At 39.6% G+C, this 26,811-nt stretch overlaps 2 protein-coding genes across 5 annotated transcripts in view; one reads left to right on the forward strand and one right to left on the reverse strand.

Annotated features, from left to right (window-relative positions):
• The window catches only part of ARHGAP10 (Rho GTPase activating protein 10), a 270,200-nt gene that overhangs the window by 236,580 nt on the left and 6,809 nt on the right, over positions 1-26,811 (forward strand). Inside the window, exon 23 of one of the 2 annotated variants that reach the window (XM_075930011.1) lies at positions 13,378-14,445. The exons of the other annotated variant lie outside the window; for it this stretch is intronic. Within the exon in view, the coding sequence (XP_075786126.1) occupies positions 13,378-13,430 (53 nt within the window). The 3' untranslated portion in view covers positions 13,431-14,445. Of the gene's footprint in view, positions 1-13,377; positions 14,446-26,811 lie in introns of those variants that run through there. 2 annotated transcript variants of the gene reach the window in all.
• The window catches only part of NR3C2 (nuclear receptor subfamily 3 group C member 2), a 252,637-nt gene continuing 226,565 nt past the window's right edge, over positions 740-26,811 (reverse strand). For all 3 annotated transcript variants that reach the window (XM_014578934.2, XM_006133847.4, XM_014578933.3), the window contains exons 7-9: positions 25,234-25,364; positions 18,337-18,494; positions 740-4,301 (exon numbers count right to left, since the gene is read on the reverse strand). In XM_014578934.2, the coding sequence (XP_014434420.1) occupies positions 4,146-4,301; positions 18,337-18,494; positions 25,234-25,364 (445 nt within the window). In that variant the 3' untranslated portion in view covers positions 740-4,145. The remainder of the gene's footprint in view (positions 4,302-18,336; positions 18,495-25,233; positions 25,365-26,811) is intronic.

Below are 26,811 nucleotides of genomic sequence, written 5' to 3' on the forward strand. Positions count from 1 at the left end.
TACTATTCTTTTCTGCTGAACAACAGTGGGAGATAAGGCAGAATTAAAATTTCTTGGCACCAAAACATTTTGGTGAAACTTGATTGTTACTGCCACTACCAGAAATTGTTACTGCCACTACCAGAAATTGAAAAGTTTAGAGTGCACACTCCTAGCATTCTAAACTAGTGCAATCACTATTGCACCAGGAAAAATGCTAATTATTTGGAATATACTCTCCTACTTTTATTGTCCAAATGAAAATAGAGGTAAGGATGCCTAACTCCAATTTTTATCATATTAAACAGTTTTTGAAGGCCACTTTGTCTTCTGAGAGAGACATGCTTCACCTTCCATGTCACAACAGTCTCATGCCAGCTCTTCTGGGAGAAACAATTGGCAAACATGCTTAAGGATGCTCCCAAAGTGGTGCCTGCCACCCTCCGTAAGCACGTTGCCTCTCAACAGACAGGGCGGTATGGGGGTGTTAGCACTACAACAACTAACCCTCAAAAAGAGACTTGTTTGTAAAAAGAGATTTCAATGTGCATGAAGAGCAACAACAGTTATGTAACATGGCAATTAATTTCATGTTGTCTAAATAGATTGTTTGGAAGTGAACACAGGCTTGTTTCCAAGGAAATCAATGCACCATCAGCTAGTGAAGATTAAAGTGCAAGGAATACTTGCAATCAAACCATTTTAATCCATGTGTATACGTACAATTTATAAAAAGTGTACTTGCAGACATTAACAAAGACCAAACAATATTTTCTATTTATTTAAAAAGCTTTAACCATACAGAAGCAAACCCCAATTATAAATGCATCGTTATGCATAGATTTTACTGATTACACCATAGTGCTGACTGCTTTTATTTTTCATCCAAAAATCTATTTAAACTCCAAGAATTCTTAAACATTCTACTGACCTCAGAACTGCTGTCTATTTTTATCAAGTCATTGACCTCCAGCTGAAAACATTGCTCTACAAAAGAAAGTCAAATCTTTAATAAGCAATTAAAAGTGCATTAATTGTAGATTGTTTAAATTCATAAATGTTTAAACAAGTCAGTGAAAACACCACCCCATGAATTAGCTCATTGTAAGTATTTTTAATAGGAATTTGATATTGCAAACTTTAGTCTGTTTTATTTTGTGCAACTGAATAGTTACACGATGAGATCTAGTATTCCTGCAATACCTGCTGTAGTCTATTAAAACTATTTTACATATTAACTGTTTGCAATGTTCTTGCGCTATACCTCCATTCTTTCATTGCAACAACATAATTTAATGCAATCAGCATAAAACCAGTTTTAAAACAGACATTTTGAAATTTCATTGAGTTACATTTTGCAGGAGACAAATGCCTATTTCATTCTAAACAAGTCCAAAATACTCATTTCTTTGTTGTAGCTAAAAACAGTATTTTATTTTGCTGTAGATTTGGTTAGCTAAAGTGAGATGGTTATTCTGCCTAAGTGTTCTGGAGAAGAGAATACTGTCTCTTAAAACATCTGTATCCAATTATATCTATTGAATGATTTCTAGCAAAAAAATTCAATGAATGGTTTCATAAACAACAGGTGATTAAAGTAAAGGATTTATTGTAATCTGCTTACAGTTGTTTGCAAAGACAGACATACGTTTTTGCATAAAGATATAAATTGCTTTTTAAAACTAATTTAGTGTGTTTTTAATTATATGAAGTTTGTGAATTATGTACCGACCCAAGATTAAAAGCAATAAGGTACAAAAATAAGAGCAAACAAACAATTTGTACTGGGACAGGCATTTAACGGTGAAGTTTAGAATATGGCTTCACTATTTTAACCAAGCAAAGTTACTTAGAGATAGAAAAGGAGCTAGTAACTTTGTTAATATAAAAAGCTGATGCAGACTGTATTCACCCAAAACCTGGCTATTTTGAAATTCCATTATCAGTGTTTAAAGAAAAAAAGTAAATAAAGGATTTCTGGCCATTTCTTTATTGTAAACAACCAGTCTGCATGCAGTGTATTTATCATGTTGGGCATGTGGCATCCATATTGCTGTGCAAGTCAGTTGATTGTATTTAAGGATCTAGCTATGAATTAGACTTTCAAAATTGAAAATAATATATGTATGTATACATTTATATATAAGAACCCCACCCTCTGAATACAGCCTCTACAGATTACCCAGGGCATAAGGCAGGTGTCATTTAAAAAGACAAGCAGTGTTGACTCTGTCTTGCATGTGCCAGAAGCACAGCTCAGAGTTTTGAATCTGAAAGGGTGCGAGTGAGTTTATTAATTAACATTGGTAAGAATGCTACATTGACTAGTCAAGGGACAGCTGTAGCTCAAAAGGTCACCATTGCCCAGACAGAGCACTTAGAATAATTCTTCAGTCTTGATTCCTAGAATAATTCTTCAGAGTCTTGATTCCTATCTAGATCAGTATCAATGATGATCAGAAAAGTTCATCTGTTTTCTATTCTACTCCAGAATTTTGTATTTGTTTACAAATTGTGAAAGTCACCCCCATAATAGGTGCATCTTCATTGTTTTACACCAGAGGACACACATGGTTTTGAGACAAAAATGGATAACTAAGATAGAAATGTTCACACTGAAAAAAATCCATTTTAAATGTAGGTCTGCTTACTTTTTTTTACATTAATGTTTTGAATTTATAACCTCCACCAAGATTATCTGCCATATCAACATCTTATTCATCCTTGCCACTCAAAATATAACCAATATACTTACTGTAACGATCTGTCTGTTCCCTTAACCATAATTGGAATTCACTCCCTGAAATCAGAGGTGACAACTGGACCTTTAAAAGGTTACACGTATTCAATATTAAAAGGAAAAACAAAAGTTGGGAAACTTGAATTTTGAAAGGAAAAAAAATCATTTCACATATTATAATTTGCTTTTTTCTCCTTGAGTAAACTGGAGTAGAGGGCAGAAACTCACCACATCATAAACCTGGCAAAAGCTTTTGAGAGACTGAAATGTCTTGTTAAATGAAACCATCATAAAGCTGCAAACACAATATGGTTTCGTTTCCTACAGAAATATGAAGCAGCACTCCTAACATGTGCTCAAGTCACATATACTTGCAAGTGGTAGATAAAAATGGAGAAAAATGTACAGAAAAATAGAAAGGCTTAAGTATAACTGAAAAAGGTTGTGTGGCTATTTACAACGGATAGTGTAAAATGGTAAATTAGATATGATGCTAAAAAAGGCACAGCTTTCCCTTTCTTTAAATACACTGTAAACGGTTCATAATGCATGCAGAACATTTCACTTTACAAAAAAAATTACCTTGTTTGTTTAGACAAAGATAGTACTTAAATAGTCTCCAGCAAAATAGAATTCTTTCAAAAATACTTTCCTGTTCATCCTATTAACCATTAAAGATTTTTTTTCTCATTTACAAAAGCTCCTTGCACCTTACTTCAGGTCCTTCACAATTTATACATACAGCAATGTACAGTACAGCAAAAGACTGCAAAAATTATTTGTAAAGCCAGCACGATACCATAAACTGAAACTGAGGCATTTGTTTTAACATCTTATCCTTTTTAATTAAATAGTAAATGGACACTTAACACAGTGTATATCACCTATGATGGATAACATAGGATAACAAATGCCGCAGGTGGGGATAACGAGTATTCCACACCAAATGTTCTGTTATTACTTTACACTTTAGGGTTGTTTGTATATATTTTTACAAGAAAGGAATATTAATGCCCCATATTGACTTATGTTTTATGTGCAAACCAAGGGGTAAGCTTTAAAAAGTTTGTATTAGTCCTTGAACCCTTTTAAAACAAGCAAACAATACCAGAAACTACATGGCATATTTAAAACTTCCATCTGTTAAAATATCAAAATCAAAGAGTTATTGACTAGATATGGCTTTTCATCCAGAGGAACAGGAACATTTGCTAAGTGTTAGGAGTAAAGGGGTAATTCTCAAACATCTAGGTCTTGCCAAATCCAGATCAACTGTTTTCCAAACCCTTCACATGATTTTAGACTAGTCAGAGACTGCTGAACAAGTGTAAATAGCACATTTAAAATGTCGTTTCTTGGGTCCTTCATGGGTGTGGAATAACACAAGGAAACTTAAGGCAAAGTTCTTCTATTAAGACATTTTCCATCACTTCCTGTGAAAGTATAGGGGCTTGGCATTTCCAGACTCCACCTTTGGTAACTGGTCACTGATGATTTCCACCAGCATGGCTGGAAACTCCACTTTCAGTGCCTGAGACTCTCGGAAAGTGTAGAAACAGAATTCTAACAAGTCACTGACAAGCTGAAAAGCAAAAAAAAGGAAAATGGATTTAGACAATTTATAAACTGAACTGTGCACCCCATCGTCTCTTCTGTTTATTTTTCTCTTGAGAAGGAGTAATCAGTGCGACTTAACCAATGCAGTCAAAATCTGCAGATGGGGACTGGACCAATATCTGAACCCAGATACCAAAGTTTTGACATACAGAGATTCTGAATAGCTACCTGCTTTTTTTTTAAATATATTTTATTAAAGGCCCATTAACCTGCATTCAAGTTATGGGTGTTCAGTATCTATAAAAATAAGAGTGGGCTTTCTACTCTCTTCCTCTGCCCCTAGGAAATATTTTAAGAAAATTTACCTGTATTTTTTGCATCTGACTTTCCAGGCGATCAGATACCCAGTACATCAAGTAGTCTGATTAATTTTACTAAGCTAACATGGGGCCCAATCCAGAACACCTATTGAAATTGATAAGCTTTGCCTAATAAGGAATGAACATTCAGGCCCTGTGCATGTTACTGTGCTGACATAGGTCTGCAGTATTCATGTATATGTGCATGCATGTGCTAATGAATAAAACTATAATGTGTAAAGATATCTATCACTTTCCCTCAGTTTACTTCATCCAAATCATGATCGCAAAGGCAGCATTAAAAGAAATAAATATTTATTTTTCCAATCTTGTCATAGAATTATTTGTAACTGCCTTCCCGTTTTGATAGGTTATACCCTACATTACTACTAAGGCCATGCTCTTGTGGGGTGGGGTGGGAATGGATTATTAGAATTGTCATATCAGTCTTAAATAGATTAAGGACAACAATATGTTTCTATAAAACTTCAACTACAATTTTCGACAAGATTGTCTAGCTGAAAGTTTCATCTTACAACTTTTTTTTCCTAATGATCGTACTTCACCCTACTGAGACTAGTGAGGGCAAATGTGGAGATAACCTTAGCATAGATCTCAGAGTAAATCTACACAGCAGCGCTATTTCAGGAAATTTCCACTATCCTGAAATAGCTATTACACATCTTTTAAACAAGTCCATTATTTCAAAATAGCTTTTGAAATAACAGGCTCACTATTTCTACATCCCCATAAACCTCATTTCACGAGGATTAAGAGACATTTAGGAATAATGGTTAATTTCAAAATTGGGTGCTGTTTAGATAGTTTATTTTGAAATTTGGCACTATTTTCAAATACACTCAAACTAAGCTATGCAATATGCGTAGCACATTTTGGGGTATGGATGCAGTGTAGACGCCCCATTAGAAAGCAACTCTGTGGCTGCCATTTTGAAATCCCAATATAGCAGGATCCCAATGAACATTTATAATAACAAACTTCCTTTTTCATACAGATTACTCTTCAGTGCAGATTAGATTCTGCACTTCAGTCTATACATGCGTATGTGAATACTGTGACTGCCTTGTATTTATTTCTCTGTCTTTCAGACACTTTAAAATAAGATATTTTTCTCTGGCTTTTGTAATTCTATCATAGAAAATCACAAAACCGCAATTTATATTTGCTGTTGAAGAGATGGGCTAGGAGGCAACTAGAATGCTAACGACCAAAAGGCACTTTTATTGGTATGAATGCCCTTCAGTAGTAATGATAAAAATGCCATACAGCTAAGCCTAATGCTAAACTTACATTGGGGCAGGCATTCACAGTAAATTTTACTTTTAAATTGTGCATGCACTTCTTATTACAAACAATAAATACTAGGTTATAGTAGTAGAATTAGAAAAAGGCATTTAAAAATAGCAACTGTCTAGCAATTTCCTGGAGTCTTAATAATGTGTTAAGGCATCTATGATTTCTGCCAGGGACTGACTGATATTACTTGTCATACAATGGTGTGGACAAAACAGCAGCATAGATTTGGGCAGTTTGTTTGCCAGTGAATAAGAGACCTGAGTCTTAGTCTGAGTTAGCACATTTTCACCCTGCAGTTCATTAAATCATTGTTCCCCATGGCCGGGCACATCTGGCTTTGTACATTCATGTAACTTCATAGCAATGTGTGTGCCACTCAATCAAAAGATTACAAAATATTCCATTAAACTAGTTTTAGAGTAAGATTAAAGACGCATGACAAACTTATGCACAACTTAAGTCTACTTGCTCGTGTTATAATAGACTTTAATTGCATGTTTTCACAAATCACAATGGACAAATTTTATATATGTTCATACATATATTATCATTACTATATTTTGCCATATAAACCTCAGTAAAACAACCTATATAAAATAGAGTTAATGAGGGAATAATTCTGCAGCGCCCTACATACTTTTTCAGCATCTTGCACTACCTTAGAAACTTCTTGGTAGGAATATTACTAAGGAAAAATGTGTATTCTATTATATAATTAGAACATTTACCTGGTATTGCTCAGGGGGCTGGGAGTATGGGATGTGCATGAGACACGGCAGGGGCTTGGGGATATAGGAGGCTCAGGGCAGAGGGTGGGGATGGAGGAGTCAGGGCAAGAGATTAGGAGGTGCAGGGGGGCTTATGGTGGGGTGTGCGGCATGTAGGAGTCAGGGCAGCAGCTTGGAAGTTGGGTAGGGGCTCAGGGCACTGTGTAGAGGTGCAGGAGTCAAGGCAGGAGGTTGGGGAGGTGGAGGGGGGCTCCCTAGGATTGCTTGCTACCCCCACGTGGTCATTCAGGAGTATAACTGTCCTCTGTGCTTGTTGCCCTCCCTCATGGTCATTCTGGAATATAACTGTCCCTGCTATCAGAGCCCTCCCTTTTAGTTTTATGAGAAAATCAGATTCCATGTACATCACATTGTCCTGGCACAACCAAACCCTGACTTTGCTTTAAGTTATAAGAGGAAGCTGCATGCCACATTTAATGGTCTTATGGTTTAGGAGGAGTTCTTGAATGAACAGACTCTCTAAAACAGAGATGTGAAAGCATATGATTGTGAATTTAAATAATCTATACTATAGATTCTATCTAACGATAAACGAGGGCAAGCAATTACTATACTGAACAATCTTGTTCAGTCCCACTAGTACAGAAAAATCTTAGTGACAAACAACATGGAAGCTGATCCTGCTCAAGGCAGGGAATTGGGATGGATAACCAAGGAACTTTTCCAACCCTAGCATTTAAGATTCTGCTCTCTTAACCCTAGGCTCTGTACATAAAAATGCAGTAATCCTGTGCACAAAGGAGTGTATTTATTCTAGTGAGAATACTAGCATTTACACTTACAGCTCAACAATATTTACCTGCAATTTAAAATACAGCAAATATTTTTTCATCTCATAACTTTGAATTTTTCAGTTAGGTGATTGAGAGGAGGAAAGATTGGGAGTTAGGTGCTAGGTAGACTGGAGTTTGTACTGAGACTGATTGGGATGAAAAGCATGCATGGTGAAGTCTGGGATAAGGCAGGCAAAGAGAACTGGCTTTTGACAAAACTCAGGAATGGGGAAGGGACAGGGCAGGCACCAGGTTTGAGGGGGTTAGGCAGAAGAGGTTAAACTCAAGGGAAATGGGAAGAAGAGTCTGTGTCCAGTACAGCACAGATGCCTGCCACATTGTTCCTGTAATACACTCACTTAAACCAAACTTTTCAAGGGGCCCCAGCCTCATTCAGGGCACAGGATGATCCTGCATTGGGATGAAGGAGGGTAACGTAGTAAAGGAGGTTGCTGCCTATAGGTTACCTAATTCATTTGTTGAAGTGAGAAGGTAAGCAGTGAATGACACGGGGGTAAGAGCACAGGGGTCAAGTGACTCAGCTGCCTCAGGAGGCGAGCTCCCAGACCCGTCCTTTGTGTCCCCTCTTCTACTCCCCTCACCCTCCCAGGATCCCAAAACAGGCCCATCATGGTCTACAACCCCAGTGTTGCTTGGCTGGAGGCATGGCCCCAGCCCTGGTGAGCTTCAGCTTCAGTGCCCACAGCTCCTGGATGGTGTGGCTGCCATGCCCACAGCCCTAGGGCTCCAGGCCCCAAAGCAGCCTAGATCTTCCCCTGGCTACCAGGCCCAGCCTCCCTTGTCCCCATCTGGTTGCCGGGCAAAGGCCAGCTCTCCCCCCATCCCCTTGGCCATCAGGCAGGGCCAGCCCCATCTCCCCCCCCCCCCATCCCCCAAGCAACCTGTACTTCAATTTGATCCCCCTGCTTCTATTCCTGCACTTGTCATCCTCCCTATCCCTACCCCCTCCTCCATTCCTACACCCCCATCCTTCTCGAACCCCTCCACACCCTTATACTGCCCATCCCCTCCATTTCTATATCCCCTTCATCCCTAACATCCCCCCTTACTGTACCACTCCTCCTCCCATACACCCTATCCTCCCTCCCTACACCCAACCGAGAGCACAGAACAGCTGCTCCAGAGAGCTGGGGAAGCAGTCAGGGTGCATGAACTGCTAGGTGGGCCTGGGAGAGTGCACCTGATCCCAGCTGCACAGAGCCAGGCAGGCAGGGCCCAGAGGCAGGCAGAAGCTGCTCCAGGGGGCAAGTAGACATAGGAGAGACAGGCCAGGCTGGGTCAGACTAAAGATTCTGGTAGCTCCCCACTGCAGCTGATACCTCTGAGGCATCAGTCCCAGTCACTGGGCTCTGCTGTCGCTGGGGCTGCCTTCCCAGCTCCCAGCCTGCAAGGGGCTCCCAGCTGCCAAACCTGTTGTCGCACAGATGTTGCTGGACCGGATTTCAGAGGTTCAACCTGTATTTGACAGCTGGGCTCTGCAGGGTACAACAGCTCCAAGTGGTGGCCAGCAGCTCTACAACCCACTTTTTGTGGGGGGGGGGGAAGGTAATTCTGGGCAGAACATTACTTTGTGCACATTCTGCATTCTACAATGGAGCAGACATCCCCCGAGAGCTCTTGTTAATACAGCCCAGAATCAAATTAGCCTTTTTTGCAACTTCATCATACTGATTCATTACATTCACCCCCTCTCTCTGCCCCTATCCTTTTCAGCAGTACTACCACTGACCCAGTTATCTCTTCCTAAGAGAAGTGCTTCATACTTGCCTTTACTGAATTTCAAATGAATCCTCCAATTTATCAAGGCCATTTTAAATGCTAAGCCTACCCTCCAAAGTGCTTACAACCCCTCCCAGCTTAATGTCAACTGTAAATTTTATAAGCACACCCTCTACTCCATTATCAAGTCATGAATGAAAATATTTAATAGTTCCAGACCCACGCCTGACCTCTGTGAGACTGAACTAGATACTCCCTCCCAATTTGACAATGTATACCTACTCTTTTGAGTACAGCCTTTCACTCAATTTAAGCACCCACTTAATACTAATCTCATCTAGACCACATTTCCCTACTTTACTTATGACAATGGCATGTGGAACCAGGTACAAAGCCTTACTAAATCAAGGCACAACCCGGGTTACATGGATCCGACTTGCATCGCATCCCTACTTACAAATGGGGTGAGGCAATCCCGCACTAGCTGCTTCCCCCCAGCAGACCAGGGAGACGCAAAGCTAGCGCCCCTCCCCAGCAGACCAGGGAGACACGGAGCAGCTTTTCTCAGCAGACACCTCAGCTTGAGAATAAAGGACTGAGGGAAGTGAGGTGTGGGAGAATAAAACTGAGCTCTGGAGAATGTTTGGCTAGAGTTTCCCCTACAATATATACCAGTTCCGACTTACATACAAATTCAACTTAAGAACAAACCTACAGTCCCTATCTTGTACATAACCCGGGGACTGCCTGTAATACCTTCTACCTTTGAAGGTAATTAAGTTGGCTTGGCATGATTTGTTCTTGACAAATTCACACTGATTATTCCTTATAACCCTATTATCCCCCAGGCTCTTACAAACTGATATTAAGTTGATCTAGTATCTATTGTAGGTATTCCAGTTAGGCTGATTGGTCTTTAAATTCCCTGAACCCTTCTTGTTTCCCCCTTTTAAAGGGGAATATTGATTTTTACTATTCCACTGGTGCTATAAATTCTGTAAAGACAAAATAATGTCACTAAGGTAAAATCAAGAACCCCTAGAAAATAGAGGAAATTAAAATGTTAAACTAACATGCCATTCATCATTTACACTACAAGGCACTCTGGCAAGATGGCATGAGCTTGGCAGCTCTGATTTCCTTGTATTGTTGGTTTGTTAAACATTATTAAGCTTTTTTTTCTGTCTGTGCTTTTCAGGTTAAAGCTTAGAACTCTGCTTACAGATTGAATAAAAATAACTTTCTAACTTACCTAATGAATTGGCCTTATTTAGGTAAGTAAGAATTTAAGACAGGCAGAAAGGTTTTGTCTATGTTAAGAATGTTAAGGCTGCAAAGGCAAGTACTTCAAAGTTAGGAAAATTTGAATGTATGATTGTCTGTGCTACCCCAATTCTGTCCCTTTGTGGGCATACATAATGGCAATTGCTAAGTAGATAATCACATCCTAATATTTCCACAGGCTACCTGCTTGCCAGTGTGAAGGCTGGAAGCACAAGGAAGCAGAGTTAAGATTTCAAATGCCACAATAAATTAGGAATTTCCCAACTTTTATATGCTTGATTTGTACCCAAATTAATTATCATTTAACACAGTTTTCGTGTTTGTCATATATAGAAGACAGCTGCCCTATACTGACTTAGATAGCCTTACATCCAGATTCATTCTACACTGTATGAAAGGGAGTCTCGTTTGCTGTATCTAATCAGGAAGGAGCCAGAAAGCTTATGTTAAACTGGTCCCTTTCTTTAACTGACACCTCCTTACAGGCAGGCTCACTGATGGAAAGGAAGGAGGAGCAAAGGGGGCAATTGCCCGGTACTGGTGATTCAAAAGTAGCGGTGGTGGCAGCTTGACGCCCTGTGCCCTTTACATTGCTGTTGGAGCACTGCTCCATATGCTCTGCGTGCCTCTGCAGGCTGGGAGGGGAGGGGCAGCGCCACAGTACAAGTGGCACTGAAGGCTGGCTGCCCCAGCCTGCCCCTTCTGCCTGAGGCCCCACGCTTTCTGAAGCAGAGAGCCAGCTCCCCTCCGCACCTTGCTCAGGGGCCTGTGAAAGCTGCTGGTCCCCCTGCTTACGGACCATGATTTAAATTACAGCAACTGAGATTTAGTGGGTACTTGTAAGTTTAAATTAAAGTATGGCAATGCAAGCAGCTATATACCATCATATTGAGCTGAGAATTTGTTATATTTTATCCCATGCCTCTCCCCCTGGTTTTTACCCCGTGAAAATAGGAGTTTATAATGGAAGTGCTGATATCACTTCTACTAGAGCTGTGTTAACGACAACACTCTAATTAAGCAGTGTGAATGAAGGCACCACTGATTTCACAAACAGAAAACAGTGAGATCTTGGACAGAAATTATTTATTTTTACAACCATTAATTGTTTAAAAACTATTAAATTACTGAAAAGTTGGTTGGATGATAAGGTTGTGCTTGCTTAGCTGAGAGAATACAGAATAAATAATTTCTACTTCCTTCAGAGGAGGAAAACAATAGATCACTCTTACCAATTATATTAAGTTGTTGTTTAGCTCACTTTGATAGACTGCAGTAAAATGTGGATTTGTATCTTGGCGGATGAAACAAACCTTGTTCCATAAGAACCCCCCAAAAAACCAACTAACCAAACAAATAAATAAAATCCCAATTTCAGTGCCTATAGGTGCATTTTATTACAAAGACAGAATTCATAATATTTACTATGCTTACTGAAGTAAGACAGGAAAGCTGTTATCTATATAATGACCACCTCTGTTGGCTTTTAAGAGTGATTTGATGATAAACCGGGACAGAGATTCTCACTAATCCCATCAATTATTAATGAATCAGTCATTTCTACCTAATTCATGAACAGGGAATATGTTTCACGAAAACCATACTTCAACATTCTTAAGACTAAAGTAGGCTTTTAGTAACACATTATTGAGATTCTTGCATCTTTATGTAACAATTAGTGTCTCAATAGCCAATCTTTGCATTTGCACTCTATATTTAAGATCTGTTGAAATTCCAAAGATTAATCCCCTATTAACCAAAGTATGTCAGTTTGTCATTTCTATGAAATACTCTTTGGTCTATATTAATCTTCAGAGAATGAACAAAATTCCATCACCAGAGACAATACAGTTATAGTGGACCCGAGTCTGGCATCTGTGGGATTTTCATGGTGAATAACACCACCAGATTTCAGCCTAATGATTTTCACCACAACTTTGTACATCCAGGAGTAATAAAAACTGCTTTAGATTGCAAAGGTGCATATTACCACACACTGAGCCCTTTCCCTATACTGGCAAAATGAGCCAGTGCTTTCACTTAGAAACACCTCTCAATCTCTGTCTATGGCATGAAATATACAATTGCTCCATGACTCCTCTAAAAGTTTACCTACAATATTGTTATGATTAAGACCACATCTATGGAAACCAACAAATGGAAAATTAACAAATTCAAATAATGTAAGGCACTGTTTGGATACAGCAAAAAATGAATACATTTTCTCTAGTATTAGTTGCAATATCAGGAGCACACACAAAGTCTCTCTTTTCATGTAAAGTAATTCTCCTCCTGTGAATTCATGATGTACTGTATTGTACCATCAATATCAGCTTTTTTCAGAGAAGTGAAATCTTTGTTCTCACAGTCTCAGTGTAAGGGAAGATCCACTTCAGAAGCACAGTATTCCCTTTAGGAACCATACAAATTAATGATTCAGCAGCTGCGTCTTTAAAGAGTTTATTTTTATCAAGCTGAAAATATCAACAAGCAAATGACAGTGCAGTACTTGTCTTGCCATGCCAAGGGGTAGGTTCATATTAGGGTTTAATGACACTGCACTGAAACAAAAGCGGTCTGAACTAAAAAGTCTGTTTACATCTCAGTCAGATTGAAACTGAATTCATTTTTTGTTTTGAAAACAGCTGAAACACACATTAAACTCCTTATATAAAACAAAGATTGCCGAGATACAACCCTTGCTCCCAAGGCAAATTTGCTCCAGGAGATGCTGAAAATCAAAATGAAATTTTCAACAGCATGTGTGATACATCTGTTTCTTATGTTGCTGACTGCACAGTGTGGCTCACCTACAAACAAGTACTGTCTTTCTCTCTCAGGTACCCAAGAACAATCATGGGTATCAGACAGAAATGCTTCCCAACTGTATTAGGAAGTGGAATCAACTAGCATCGCTGCATTATGATTCTGTACAAACAATGCTGTTTAATGAAATCATTAGAAATTTACTTCCGACCATCAAAACGGTTGAAAGGAAAACTGCTGAAGAAAGGAAGTGAGGATTAAATATGTTGGTCCCCACAATACTGACAAAACTGTGTGTATGTATATTTTTATATATTTCAGTAACTGGTGCATATATAATCACCAAAGCCAGGCAGGAATGACTTTGTTCCTTTGCTCTCTGGTTCTGTTTTCAGTGCTTAGAGGTTTTATGAGTCATGACTTAAAGTTGCTGATACTTTCAAATACTTAACTGCATACCTGCTCTTCCTGAAAATTTCTTTTTTCCCTCACCTCGGCACTTTTTTGTCTGCACATATGCTCACCATGTGGATGAAAGGCTGAAAGCACTGAGCAGTGTAAAACCATCTAATTTGGTTATTATGCTATTCGTGTTATTTAAGCAAAATACAGTAAACTTCTAGTATCCTGTTTTCTTATTTTACATAGTCCTTAAAGAGGATATTTTAAAACGAGGTTAATCAAAGCAAGACTTAAGATACAAAGAAATGACATCATTGTGAGGCATTACACCAGGGTAAACTAAACTCTACAAATGATGACACGCTGCCTTTCTCTAATGAAAAAGCTGGAGGCAGCAGCGGGACTGAATACGCATGAATTCAACAGAGCTCCCTTCAGGCTTGTGCTGCAAATGCCAATGCTCTATCTGCAGCAGGGATACAAACATGTGATTTCAACTGTGGTTACAACATTCATAGGACCAAGAATATTCTGATCCTTTAAAACTAAATGGAATGAAAGTTAAAAATATACTGGTGACAGTTGAAAAGTAGTCAGTAGAGTCAGGATTTTAGCAAAAAAGTTGCCTCTGCGTTTGCATGACAAGGACTGAGAAGAACATGATGGCTACATCTACGCTGGCATGATTTTTCGGAAATGTTTTTAACAGAAAAGTTTTCCGTTAAAAGCATTTTTGGAAAAGAGCATCTAGATTGGCATGGACGCTTTTCCGCAAAAGCACCTTTTGCGGAAAAGCGTCTGTGCCAATCTAGACGCGCTTTTGCGCAAAAAAGCCCTGCTTGCCATTTTAGGGCTTTTTTGCGCACAATAGTACTGTGCTGTCTACACTGGCCCTCTTGTGCAAATGATCTGCACAAGAGGGCTTTTGCCCGAACGGGAGCAGCGCAGTATTTCCGCAAGAACACTGACGATCTTGCATGAGATCGTCAGCGTTCTTGCGGAAATTCAAGTGGCCAGTGTAGACAGCTGGCAAGTTTTTCCGCAAAAGCAGATGATTTTGCGGAAAAACTTGCCAGTCTAGACACAGCGGCTAAGTATAGGAGAAAGGTTCTGAAGGCTACATATATAGGCTGCTAGGAAAGAGATTGAAATCCAGCACCTCAATGGTAGCATTCTCTGAAATGCTTCCAGGGTCAGGTAGAGAGGCAGAAGTGCAAGGTGTCAATGTGTAGATGAGAGCAAAGTATGGGGAGGAGAAGTTTAGATTTATTAGGAACTGGGGAACTTTTGGGAAAGGGGGAGTAGGGGCAGCCCGTCCATATAGGTGAACTAGGCAGTTGCCTAGGGCGCCAAGTTAAATGGGGTGCCAAATGGTGGCGCAATATCATTGAGGGGTTTGCAGGTGGGGGCACCGATTGCATGGTTCGCCTAGGGCACCAGTTGCTGGCAGCTAGTCTAGGGCCGCCCCAGGGGGGAGCCTATCCAGGAAGGACTGACTTCACCTAAACAAAAATGGAACCAGATTGCTGGCACTTAAAATTGTACAGCAGTTTTTAAACTAAGGCATGGGGGAAAGCCAACAGGTGCGGAGGAGCACATGGATCGGACAGAGACATCCGTTAGAGAGTCTCTATTAATAGACCTTTCTCTATGTCCTAGTAAAGAGGCGAGGAAGGAAGATAAGAAGATATGAGTAAGATCAGATGAGAAATAGTCAAAAGAAGTCCCATCAATCACATCAGGTTATGGCAGACAGTTAAATAGTGACTAATTTTTAAAGTGCTTATATACAAATGCTAGAATTCTACATAATAAAATGGGTGAACTAGAATGCCTCGTATCAAATTACAGAAACTGGGTAGAATGAGAATAATCAATGGGATTCAGTAATACTAGTATACAAAATATATTGGAAGGACAGAACAGGTCGTACAGGGCAGCGGGGAGGGATTGGCACTCTATGTGAAATAAAGTGTAGAATCAAATGAAATAAAAATCATAAATTCACCAAACTGTTCCATAGTATCTTTAGCAAAATTCAGGGACTATGTAGCATTTTAAAGACTAACAATTGTTAGTCTTTAAAATGCTACATAGTCCCTGAATTTTGCTTCAGCTACACCAGACTAACACAGCTACATTTCTATTACTATAGTATCTTTACGGATCGTAATTCCAACCTCTAATAATATGAATATAACAGTTGGAATATCATATTGAATGCCTGACCAGAATGGTGATAGTGACTGTGAAATGCTAAGAGAGATTTGAAAGGCTATGAAAATTTAAAGAACAAAACCAAAAAAAAAACCCCGCAATAACAATGTGGGATTTCAGCTATCCCCATAATGACTGGGTACACATCACCTCAGAATGGGATGCAGAGATAAAGTTTTTTGGCACTTTAAATGACTGCTTCTTGGAACAACTGGTTTTGGAACCCACAAGAGGAAAGGTGATTCCTGATTTAGTCCTAAATGGAGTACAAGATCTGGTCCAAGAGGGGACTGCAGGTCATCTCTTGTCAAACTCATCTCTTGTCAATAGTACTGCAAAAATTATTCTAATATTCTTTGTTGTTTGGCCAAGTTTGGTCTCCTTTTGCATTTACACATATCTTTGGGAACAATTAAGTCAAAACAAATAAAAAGTAAATTATAAGGAGAAAAAATGAACACCAGTTTGGTAAGTCACAAAAATATCACAAAAGAACACAATATTTTACAGCCAAATGGCTGTTTTAAAGAGAATGCTGACAGCAAGACTTTCTTTAAAAATCTTGTATTAACTTGCTTATACTAAAATGATATTAAATATAATAAAATAGCATCAGTTCTTATCTTACCAAAATTAAATAGAATACCACAGCATTCTGAAGTGTTGGATCAAAACACTATAAGTTACAATATTAATGAAGTATTTGGGGTGATTACTTCGGGTTATTTTAAATGTGTGTAGAATTTTGTTAGCTATTCCTTCCATCCACACAATTCTCCTTATTAAACAAAGTAAAAAAGATTTAGAAGTCCACTACATAACTTTCAAAGAAATGTATGAAAAATATGATAAATAGTACAGGGGATTGGGAGAACTGTATTAACTGTTGTAGAGATATATATGTGAAAATTTTGCAAATAAATTTTGTTCATCACCCAGTCCATTCTTCCAAACCAGACAATAAAACATCCTTCACCAGCACAATATAAATGAAAACTCATCTCGAAAGAGTGAGCTATTACTGCAGTATTAATAATATCCTTTTCCTCCCACTGAGATTTTCAATGATTCAACAACAGAACAATATTTGAAAAATAATTCCATATGTACAATCTGTAAACAGACCTCAGGCTCTCCTACAGATTTGACCTAAACTGCGCTGCACTGTAATACGTCCCCAAAAATGAAAACTAAGACAAGTACGAAAGAGGGACACATTCATATGCAGCTGCTTCAATTAGGGCCCATGGTTCTACATGCAGCTCACAGTAGGGATGTTAAATTGCATTTAATCAAGTAGTGGATGGATTAATACATTTAAAAGGCTAAAGCACAACAGGGGGAACCAGGTGTGAGCTGGGAATCAGCTATCCTGGCTCATGCCCGGTCCCTCCGCCCCATCCCTGGTCCTCCCCATTGTACTTCTGCTTTTTAATTGTATCAAGAACCTGCTCCCTCTCTGAGAGAGGCAGCAAGGGGGAGGAAGCGATTTGTCGAGTCACTAGTCGACTATACAATAACCATATACTTATTGGATAGTCGACTAGTCCTTACATCCCTAGCTCACAGCAAAATTATTTTTGTGCCACATCAGGAGAGTGTGAGTGTTTGCGCTTTCCTTTGCTATACAGTTTAAATGGTTTTTTTGGACAGCCTTGAAAGTAGGCATGCATCTTGTAATTGGTGGCACCATAAGATAAGCCTATACAATTGCAAATTATGTTTGAAACAAAATGGAGGGCTAGAAATAATTGTATAATAATTCAATTAATGTTAGATTTGCAAAGTTCAGCAAAACTTCAAGGGATCCACACTGACCCTAAGCCATTAACAAATGTTTTAGAAAAAGTTATTTATGAGATTAGCAGCTAGAACGGGTCACATCTTTGTTCAATAGTTAAATAAACATTTTATTAGCAAACCAGTCCTTAAATTACAAAAAAGTGTAAAACTCTAATCAAACATCTTATATTGTGAACTGGCTCATGAGCATCTTAAGTTTTAACAACACACTGCATATTTCACTAATTTTTCTCTTTGAAAAAGAATTATTTATATAATTCATTTGCTGGTTTAGGGACAGATTACGGTACATTTGCTCACACTGGATAACATGACAACTAATAGTTCTGTCAACTTCACTGGGACTATTTGTGGTGTGAAATACAATTCACATGGATAAAAGTATCAGAATGTGGCCCTTAAAATTAGAAAATAAACAACTTTATATACAATTTTCCCCTAAATTTGTCCAAAAATTTCTAACAGACTCTTTGAAGACTGATTAGCTATTGCTTCCCTGCTGGCTAGTGTAATGAAAAATTACTAGTTTACCTTTAGGAAAAGATTTTTCTTTAATCCTTCTTAAAGTTACCACCCAATATACTACAAACTCCCTGATGGGTAATACTTACATCGTGCATGGAGTCCAGAAGCTTAGTCAGTTGGTAGAATCGTTGCCAGCTTTGTCCAGAGTTACTTGGACATTTAGTTACCATCTTCCTTAGTTCTTTGATGTAATTTGCCCTCATTTCTTCAAATGCAGCTTGGCTTTTGAGGCCATCCTTGGGAACTGTCAGTAAAATGACATCTTTGTATTACTGTTCTTTTTATTGAATATTCTTATACTATCTACATTATAAAGGTTGAAGGGTTATAGAAGTGTCCTGGTGTTGTGTAGAAGCATTACAAACATTTTCAAATGATACAAGAGTTCTTTCCAGGTTAGTGTATGAAGAAGGGCTAAAGTAGAGCAGCTTATCATCTTGAAAATACAGCACATTTGACTTTAGCATAAAATGACAGCAGAAGGAGTAGGAATCTTCCTATAGAATTGAGGACATTACATACAACTACTAGAGTACTACATTATACCTGGGGGAAGAGAAGATGTACATCACATACTTACAATTGCTTTGATACTCTATTTAAATTATATCTGCAAGGTGTGGAAAAGTTACATCAAATAACACATTTTTGTCAATCAAAGCTGTTAGACGGTGAACACATTATTGATCATGTGTGTGACATCTTAAAGAAAGCCATAATGCTAATGCAGAACAAGAGAGTATTTTTTCTTGTCTACACTACTCAGTGTTGTTGGATCCAGTTCAGCTACACAAGCTGCATAGCTGAAGTCAGCCTACTCACTACAGCGTCTGTGCGGTAAGTTCAGTGAGAGTTGCTTGCTCATTGATGCCAGCTGCTATTCTTGTCTTGGTGGATTAGCACACAGTCAACCTGTGGAACTCCTTACCAGAGGATGTGGTGAAGACTAGAATTTTAACGGGGTTCAAAAAAGAGCTAGATAGATTCATGGAGCTTAGATCCATCAGTGGCTACTAGCCAGGATGGGTAGGACTGGTGTTTGTCTGGAAATGGATGACAGAAGAGGAATCACATGATGATTACCTGTTGTGTTTCCTCCCTCTGGGGCATCTGGTATTGGCCACTGTCAGCATACAAGACACTGGGCTAGATGGACCTTTGGTCTGACCCAGTATGGCCATTCTTATGTTCTTATGATTACCAAGCATCAATGGGAGCGTGCTTGGAGACTGATTTATCATGTCTTCAACAGACATGATAAACAGGCAGCCGGAGGATCGATTACTGAAGCATCAATCCATTACATAGTACAGACAAGGCCTACATTCTGCTTAAAGATTTGACAAGATAATATATTTTCAGTGTTAACAAAACTTTCTTCCTAATACCCCATTAAAACTCTTATCTGTATTAGCAAAAAGCCCATTAGCATAAAGTAGAACCTCAGAATTACAAAATCCTCAGGAATGGAGGATGTTCGTACCTCTGAACAAAAATTTTTATGGTTTTTCTTTCAAAAGTGCATAGCTGAACATTGAATCAATACAGCCCTGAAATGTTACTATTCAGAAGAAAGAAAGAAATACAGAAACAATTTCCTTACCAAGTCTTTTAAAGTTTTTCTGTACTGGTTTTTTGTTTGTTTGTTTATGTTTTTGGCGGGGGGAATCTCTGCTGCTTATTTTGTCTTGGACTGCACATTTCCATTTCCAAACAAGGTGTGTGGTTGATTGGTCAGTTTGTAACTCTGATATTTGAAACTCTGAGGTTGCACTCTAGTCCTGATTTCTGTAAGCAGTTTGACGGACTTCTGTGGAACTAGTTATGCTAACAAGCGTATTATTGTCTATTTAGAAACTTCAGATAGATTATTCACAGTAGTAGATACTAAACCCAGTAGTAAATGTTTGTAGGATTAGACCAAAACTGAATCCTGGACATTCCTTTGAAAAGCTTACCAATAACTTTCAACAGTGTCATGATGTTTCTGTATTCACTAAGTTGTTTAGAGATTGTTGAGCCACAAATGTAAAATCTTCGATGGATTAACTCGGCTTTTCAATACAAAAATTAAATGCTTCAAGTGAGTTTAATTTCTAATGCAGTAGTTCTCAAAGTGTGATCCACGGACCATTAAGGGTCTGTGACCATTTGGAAGGGGGGTCCCAGGCTCAGGACTTGCTCCCCCTTATACAGCTTGAAGCCTGCTCTAGAGCTCCAGCCCTGCACTCCCCTCTCCCTTCCCCATGTGCTCAGAGCACTAGCACCAGCTTCCTGCTACAGGGGGAGCCCCAAGCCTCACAGGATGAATCTGACTCACATTCCTAATTAGAACAGTGGCTCTCAAACTTTTTGGCCTGCTGCCCACCCCACTCAATGCAAATCTTTCCATAGATCACCAGCAAACCACTCGTGATAACAAAATGCCTTCGCATATCTCCAAATACCTTAAATGCTAAAGTATTCATATTAGGCTACTGGAGCATAAAAATGTATAAAATAATGTAAATATATAGCTAATTCACAATAAGGGGGAGTATTCACTACCCCACCTGCAGCTCTGCAGGTTAAACGTAATAGGAGTCAGGTGTGCATGCAGCCTGGCTCCTACTACATTTAAACTGTAGAGTTACAGTTGGATTAGCTCCCAGGGTACTGAGAGACATGACTGAGTAGTCCCAGCTCGCGCCAGCTCTGGGACCACTGTGGCTCTGCCTTTTAAATGTAGTAAGAGCTGCCTGGCTCTTAGTACATTTAAAAGGCAGAACCACAGCGGGGGACCAAGCGTGAGCCAGAACTTAACAGTCCTGGCTTGTGCCGGGTCTGGACCTCTGTGCCTCTGTTTTTAAAAAGTAAGAGCTGCCTGGCTCTTACTACATTTAAAAGGCAGAACTGCAGCGGGGGCTCTTACTACATTTAAAAAGTACAACCGCAGCAGTCCAGACCTGGAGTGAGCCAGGTCCCCTGCTGCCTCATCTGCCACACATGCCCCTCTCCCCCTTCCCACACAATGCAGTATAGATGTACCCAGAATGTGCATGTGGCTACCACGACCATTTCTTTCATGGAATAGAGTTAGGAATGAATTTAATAGATTTTTATCTGCCTACTAAAGCAATTTATCACTGGGAAATAAGGAAGAGATCTAAAATCATCTGAACAGGAGGCACACTGTGAACCACCACCAAATGCATGGGGGACCACAGGATGAGAACCTCTGGTTTAAACAAGCTAATGGGTATTGTGTTAATCTGCAAACCAATGATAAATAGATTTCTTCACACATTTTCCATTGCAATAATACATTTGAAGGCACACACCAATGAAAGACAGCTAACACAAAGCAACCACTGTTTTAAATAAATTTGAGACCAAAGTCCAGACCAAATGAATAAACACTCACCACCTTTATTAAGAGAGATACTCTCCTACAGTAAAAAATAAAACACGTACAATATGCTATGGCTCTTACATAATATGCAAGCACTTAACTATTTCTTCAATATTCACAAATCTATCCAATTAAAAGTAGGAAAACAGACCTTTTGATTAACACTCCTATATTTCTGATGTATTATAAAATTGTGAATTAAATCCATGCTTCTATTTCTGTCAAATATTATTTCTTTGTTTACTGTTGTATTTGAAAATTACTGCACTATCATCCCAGCCAGATTATAAAAGGAAGAAATAAACCACAAATAAAAGGAACTCAAGCAAAACACCAAATTGTGAAGTCTGCCTAGTGTTTCTGATTTTACTTATTAAATTCAGAAGGGATACTGGCAATCTTCCAAGACTTATGGGCTGGGGAAAGGCAAGAAAACAATTGAGATGTAATGTGTGGTTTCTTTCACATTTAAATAGAGTGAAACTTCCTTGATGTGGTCATCATATTAGTTTCAAAACAAGCAGCACACTACATGTGACATGATTCAATAAAAAAAGCAAAAAAGAAATAAAACCAAGCATGGTATTTTCTATTACAATATAGTCTCAAGGTGAAGTGAAGGTATTAGAAACTGGAATTATTGCTGATCACAGAGAATACTCTATATGCATCACCACTATCTTTATTTCTTTTTATCCTACTTTCTTCCTCCCACTTAAAGTTACACAATGTAAATATTAAGAATATTCCATAGCTGACAATTTTTGTAGATTTTCTAAGAACATCATTGTCCATTTCAGACTGAACCAAGCAATTTATTTTTCAGTATGGTCTTGCAATGAACTCTTCAGAAAAGAATAATAATATGTGTCTATCTCACTGAAACAGCTACTGCCACATTGTTATATGCCCTGACTTCAGGTGGGTGAAAAATGATGGAGGATAGCAGCAATGTGCCATCCTTTCCTCTCTCCCCCCAGCTGGTCTGTGGGAAGCGAAGGATAGACATTTACTGACCAACCACCTGTAAATGTGCGCACCAGCATTCCTCACACAGCACTTGGAGCTTGCCTCTATCTGTTTCCAGGGCGCTTCTGCAGTGCCCGCCCAGTGCTCCCAGCAAGGAATGGGGTCAAGCTAGCCCTACTCAACTTGCCTGACATACTACTCCCAGTGGGGAGCAGGGTCTGGGCTCAGGGAGCTTGGCCCCTATGCCTATCTGCTGCACCAACAGGTTGTGGAGTCAGAGCACGGGGGCTTGTTCCACTCTGTGCAGGATTGGGGTGCTGGGGCTTACCCATCTCTGCCTGCCTTGTGCTTCCAGTGGGTAGCGGGGTCAGGATGCAGGGGCTTGCCCTACTCTGCTGCTGTGGAGTTCCCTTATTCACAGGGCAGAGGAGGGGTTGTAGTACGGAACTGGCCAGGATCTGAAGGGTGAGTGCAGTTGGGAGTGAGTCTCCCATGCCAGACAGACGGATATATGCTATTGGGTCATGAACTACTATGCTAAAACCAGCAGTATGGATGTTACGTCTTGGCCTGAAGTTTTGCCTTTTGTGCCTATGAGGCTAGGAGGACTTGAGATCCCAATTTCTAGTCCAAGCCTCACTGTTCAGACTGCTATTTTTAGTGCACAAGCTCAAGCCCAGGTCAGAAGGCTCACTCCCAGCTGCAATGTAGACATACCCAAAGTGTTCCCCCCACAAAGGTCAGAGCAGTCTCAGGCTCTTTCTCAAGCACCAATAGCTCACAAGTAGAAAGCAGGAAATGCAATGGGCCTCTGGCCACGTGTGGACTCCTCTTGTGATGGGGGAATTCCTGCCTAATTAATTCATTGATGTCACAGTCCAGTATTTGCGGCATCACAAAGCACCAAAGTAAGAGATGATGCTGTAAACAATCCTTTGGGACGTGACTGAATAAATCAAACAAAAAGAAAAAAGTTTCTGTTTACAAAAACAGATGGGGATCAGGCTGGATGGGGAAGGAAATACAGAACATAAGAATGGCCATCCTGGGTCAGGCTAAAGGTCCATCTAGCTCAGTATCCTGTCTGCCAAAAGTGGCCAACACCAGATGCCCCAGAGGGAGGGATCACAAAAGTAATCCTCACATAATCCCTTCCCTGTCTCCCACCTCCAGAGAAACAGAGGCTAGGGACACCATTACTACCCATCCTGGCTAATAGCCATTGATGGACCTAACATCCATGAATCTATTTAGCTGTTTTTTGAACCCTGTTAAAGTTCTAGCCTTCACCACATCCTTTGGAAAGGAGTTCCACAGGTTGACTGCACTGAGTAAAGAAAAACTTCCTTTTGTTTGTTTTAAACCTGCTGCCTGTTAATTTCATAGTGACCCTGAGCTCTTATATTGTGGGAATAAGTAAATAACTTTTCCTTATTTGCCTTTTCCATACCAGTCATGGTTTTATAGACTTCTATCATATCCCCCCTCCCCTTAGTCTCCTCTTTTCCAACCTGAAAAGTCCAAGACTTTTTAATCTGTCTTCATATAGGACACATTCCAAATCCCCAATAATTTTTGTTGCCCTTTTCTGAACCTTGAAAATGGTCATGCTGTTCCAATGTTTATGTTTTACAGACATGTGTATTGTATCGGGGTTGTAATTCTTTAAATCTATAGGAACAGAAGATTATTAAACATCATTGTCATTAACACTGAGGGCATGACTATACTCCCCTATTATTTGGATTATGGAGGTGTGAAGTTCAGTTCGCACTGAATTGCTGTGCTGTAACTTTCCCATATGGACTCCATGGGCATGAACTTAAGGATCCCAAGATTGCAACAGTGTAGGCCTCCTCAAACATGGCTACACTGAAGTGTACTAGAAACCTTTTAAATTGGCACCCCCAGAGATCACACTGGAGAGGTACCGCAGCAGCACTTCAGTGTGCACTGCAATTTACGCTCCTGTGGTCTGAACTTTGGGAGCATATCAACATGTCCTGTGTGGCAGTTCTTCAATACAAAAAGAAAGTCTCTGAAATTCAAGCTGCAGCTTAAGAAAAAAGCAATATTGTGTAGTATATATTATAGCATGCCACACTCACTGTACTCGATACTAGCACTAGACTTGTTTTGTCACATTCCAATCTTCAAGGGGCCTTTAAGTCATTTGTGTTGAAGACAATTATAGCTCAGTGAATCAGAATTCCTCCCAGTTCCCCAGCATGTAGGGGAGCAGGTTCTCCTTTTTACGAGAAGCAGCATGCTCCCTTGATATGCTTGACTAAATCTGTTGGTTCATTCATGGAGGGACAGGACTATAGCCCTGCTTCCTTATCATCCTTTCCAGGATATAGGACCTGAACAAAAAGAGCAGGCCCTGCTGTAATGGGGAGCAGGAACTGCAGTTGAGCTCTGACGTAGTGCAGTCAGGAACTGGGGCTCTTTGTTTTTCCATCCCTTCTCTTGTGAACTCCTTAGCCTCCAGGGCAATATTTGTTTCCTCTTTTGTTACTCTTGTACTTAAATGCCTTGTATCATTTTCTGAATTATAGGTACTAACCCAATCTGTCATCTAACAATGAGCAAGAATGCTGGGTAACAATAGAAGCTAACCTACCTGTGCTTAACAGCAGCAAAACTTTCATTATTGTATATTCTTCAAAGCTAATCTGCAAGCGAACAAACTGCAGGCTGATCTGGTGCATCCCCTGGCACAATTCAAACATTGCAGACTGGCGCATCCTCTCTCTGCAAAGGAAAAACAGAACAGAAGCAGGTGAGAATGCAAATTCATAACAAAATCCACACATGGCAACCCACACGTCCGGGAAGCCAAAGTGCAATCTTCCAGTGATACGCAGCCAACAAAGCTCTACAATAAAACCTGCAGCTCATTCTTGTTGAGCAACAGATTGATGTCCTACAAAGATTGTATGTGTTCCATCTTATCCTGAGTGGCCACCTCTGCTATATGCTGTAGGAATGAGAAAACAGAGAATACGGCCACTTTATAACTAGCTGACCTTTCTAAATGTTGTCACTGCATTCCAGCCTTACAGGACCAACAGCAGAGTCTTTTTAAGCTGTCAAGTATCAGAGGGGTAGCCATGTTAGTCTGAATCTGCAAAAGCGGCGAGGAGTCCTGTGGCACCTTATAGACTAACTGAAGTGTAGGAGCATAAGCTTTCGTGGGCAAAGACCCACTTCGTCAGATGCATGCATCTGACAAAGTGGGTCTTTGCCCACAAAAGCTTATGCTCCTACATTTCAGTTAGTCTATAAGGTACCACAGGACTCCTCGCCGCATTTTAAGCTGTGAGGCACATTGGAACATAAGTTGATTTCACTGAATCAGGAATTTTTGTTAACTGGACTTACTATAGGTAAGTAGGGATACTACTATATTAGTGGAAAACGGCTACAGAAATAAGGAAAAATATCATTTGAAAACAGATTTGAGATACACGTTTTGACGATACTAGAAACAACACATATAAGGTACATCTACACAGAAACGTTATTTCAGAATAACTAACATTATTCCAAAATAACATAGTGCACATCTACACTACAAGCCTTTATTTTGGAATAATGTCAAGCTGGAGGACTTCTTACTCCAACTCATGGTAACCCTCATTTTATGAGAAGTAAGGGAAGTCAAAGGAAGAGTGTTCTTCCTTCAACTTCTTGCTGCGTACACAGCGCTAAAAGCTGAATTAAGCTATTTCGACTTCAGCTATGCAATTGATGTTGCTGAAGTTGCATAGCTTAATTCAACTTTAGCCCTCCCGTATAGACAGTTAAAAAATACAAAATTAGGTTGTCAATGTCATAGAATCACAGAACACTAGAACTGGAAGGGACCTTGAGAGGTCATCTACTCCAGTCCCCTACCCTCATGGCAGGACCCAGTACCGCTAGATCATCCTTGATAGATGTCTAGCCAACCTGCTTTTAAATATCTCCAGAGACGGAGATTCCACAACCTTCCTAGAAAATTTATTCCAGTGTTAAACCACCCTGACAGGAAGTTTTTCCAAATGTCCAGCCTAAACCTCCCTTGCTGCAGCTTAAGCTCATTGCTTCTTGTCCTATCATCAGAGGCCAAGGAGAACAATTTTTCTCCCTCCTCCTGGTGACACCCTTTTAGATACCTTACAACCACTATCATGTCCTCTCTCAGTCTTCTCCTTTC

This window comes from Pelodiscus sinensis, chromosome 5 (assembly GCF_049634645.1).
Source record: "Pelodiscus sinensis isolate JC-2024 chromosome 5, ASM4963464v1, whole genome shotgun sequence".
NCBI lineage: Eukaryota > Metazoa > Chordata > Testudines > Trionychidae > Pelodiscus > Pelodiscus sinensis.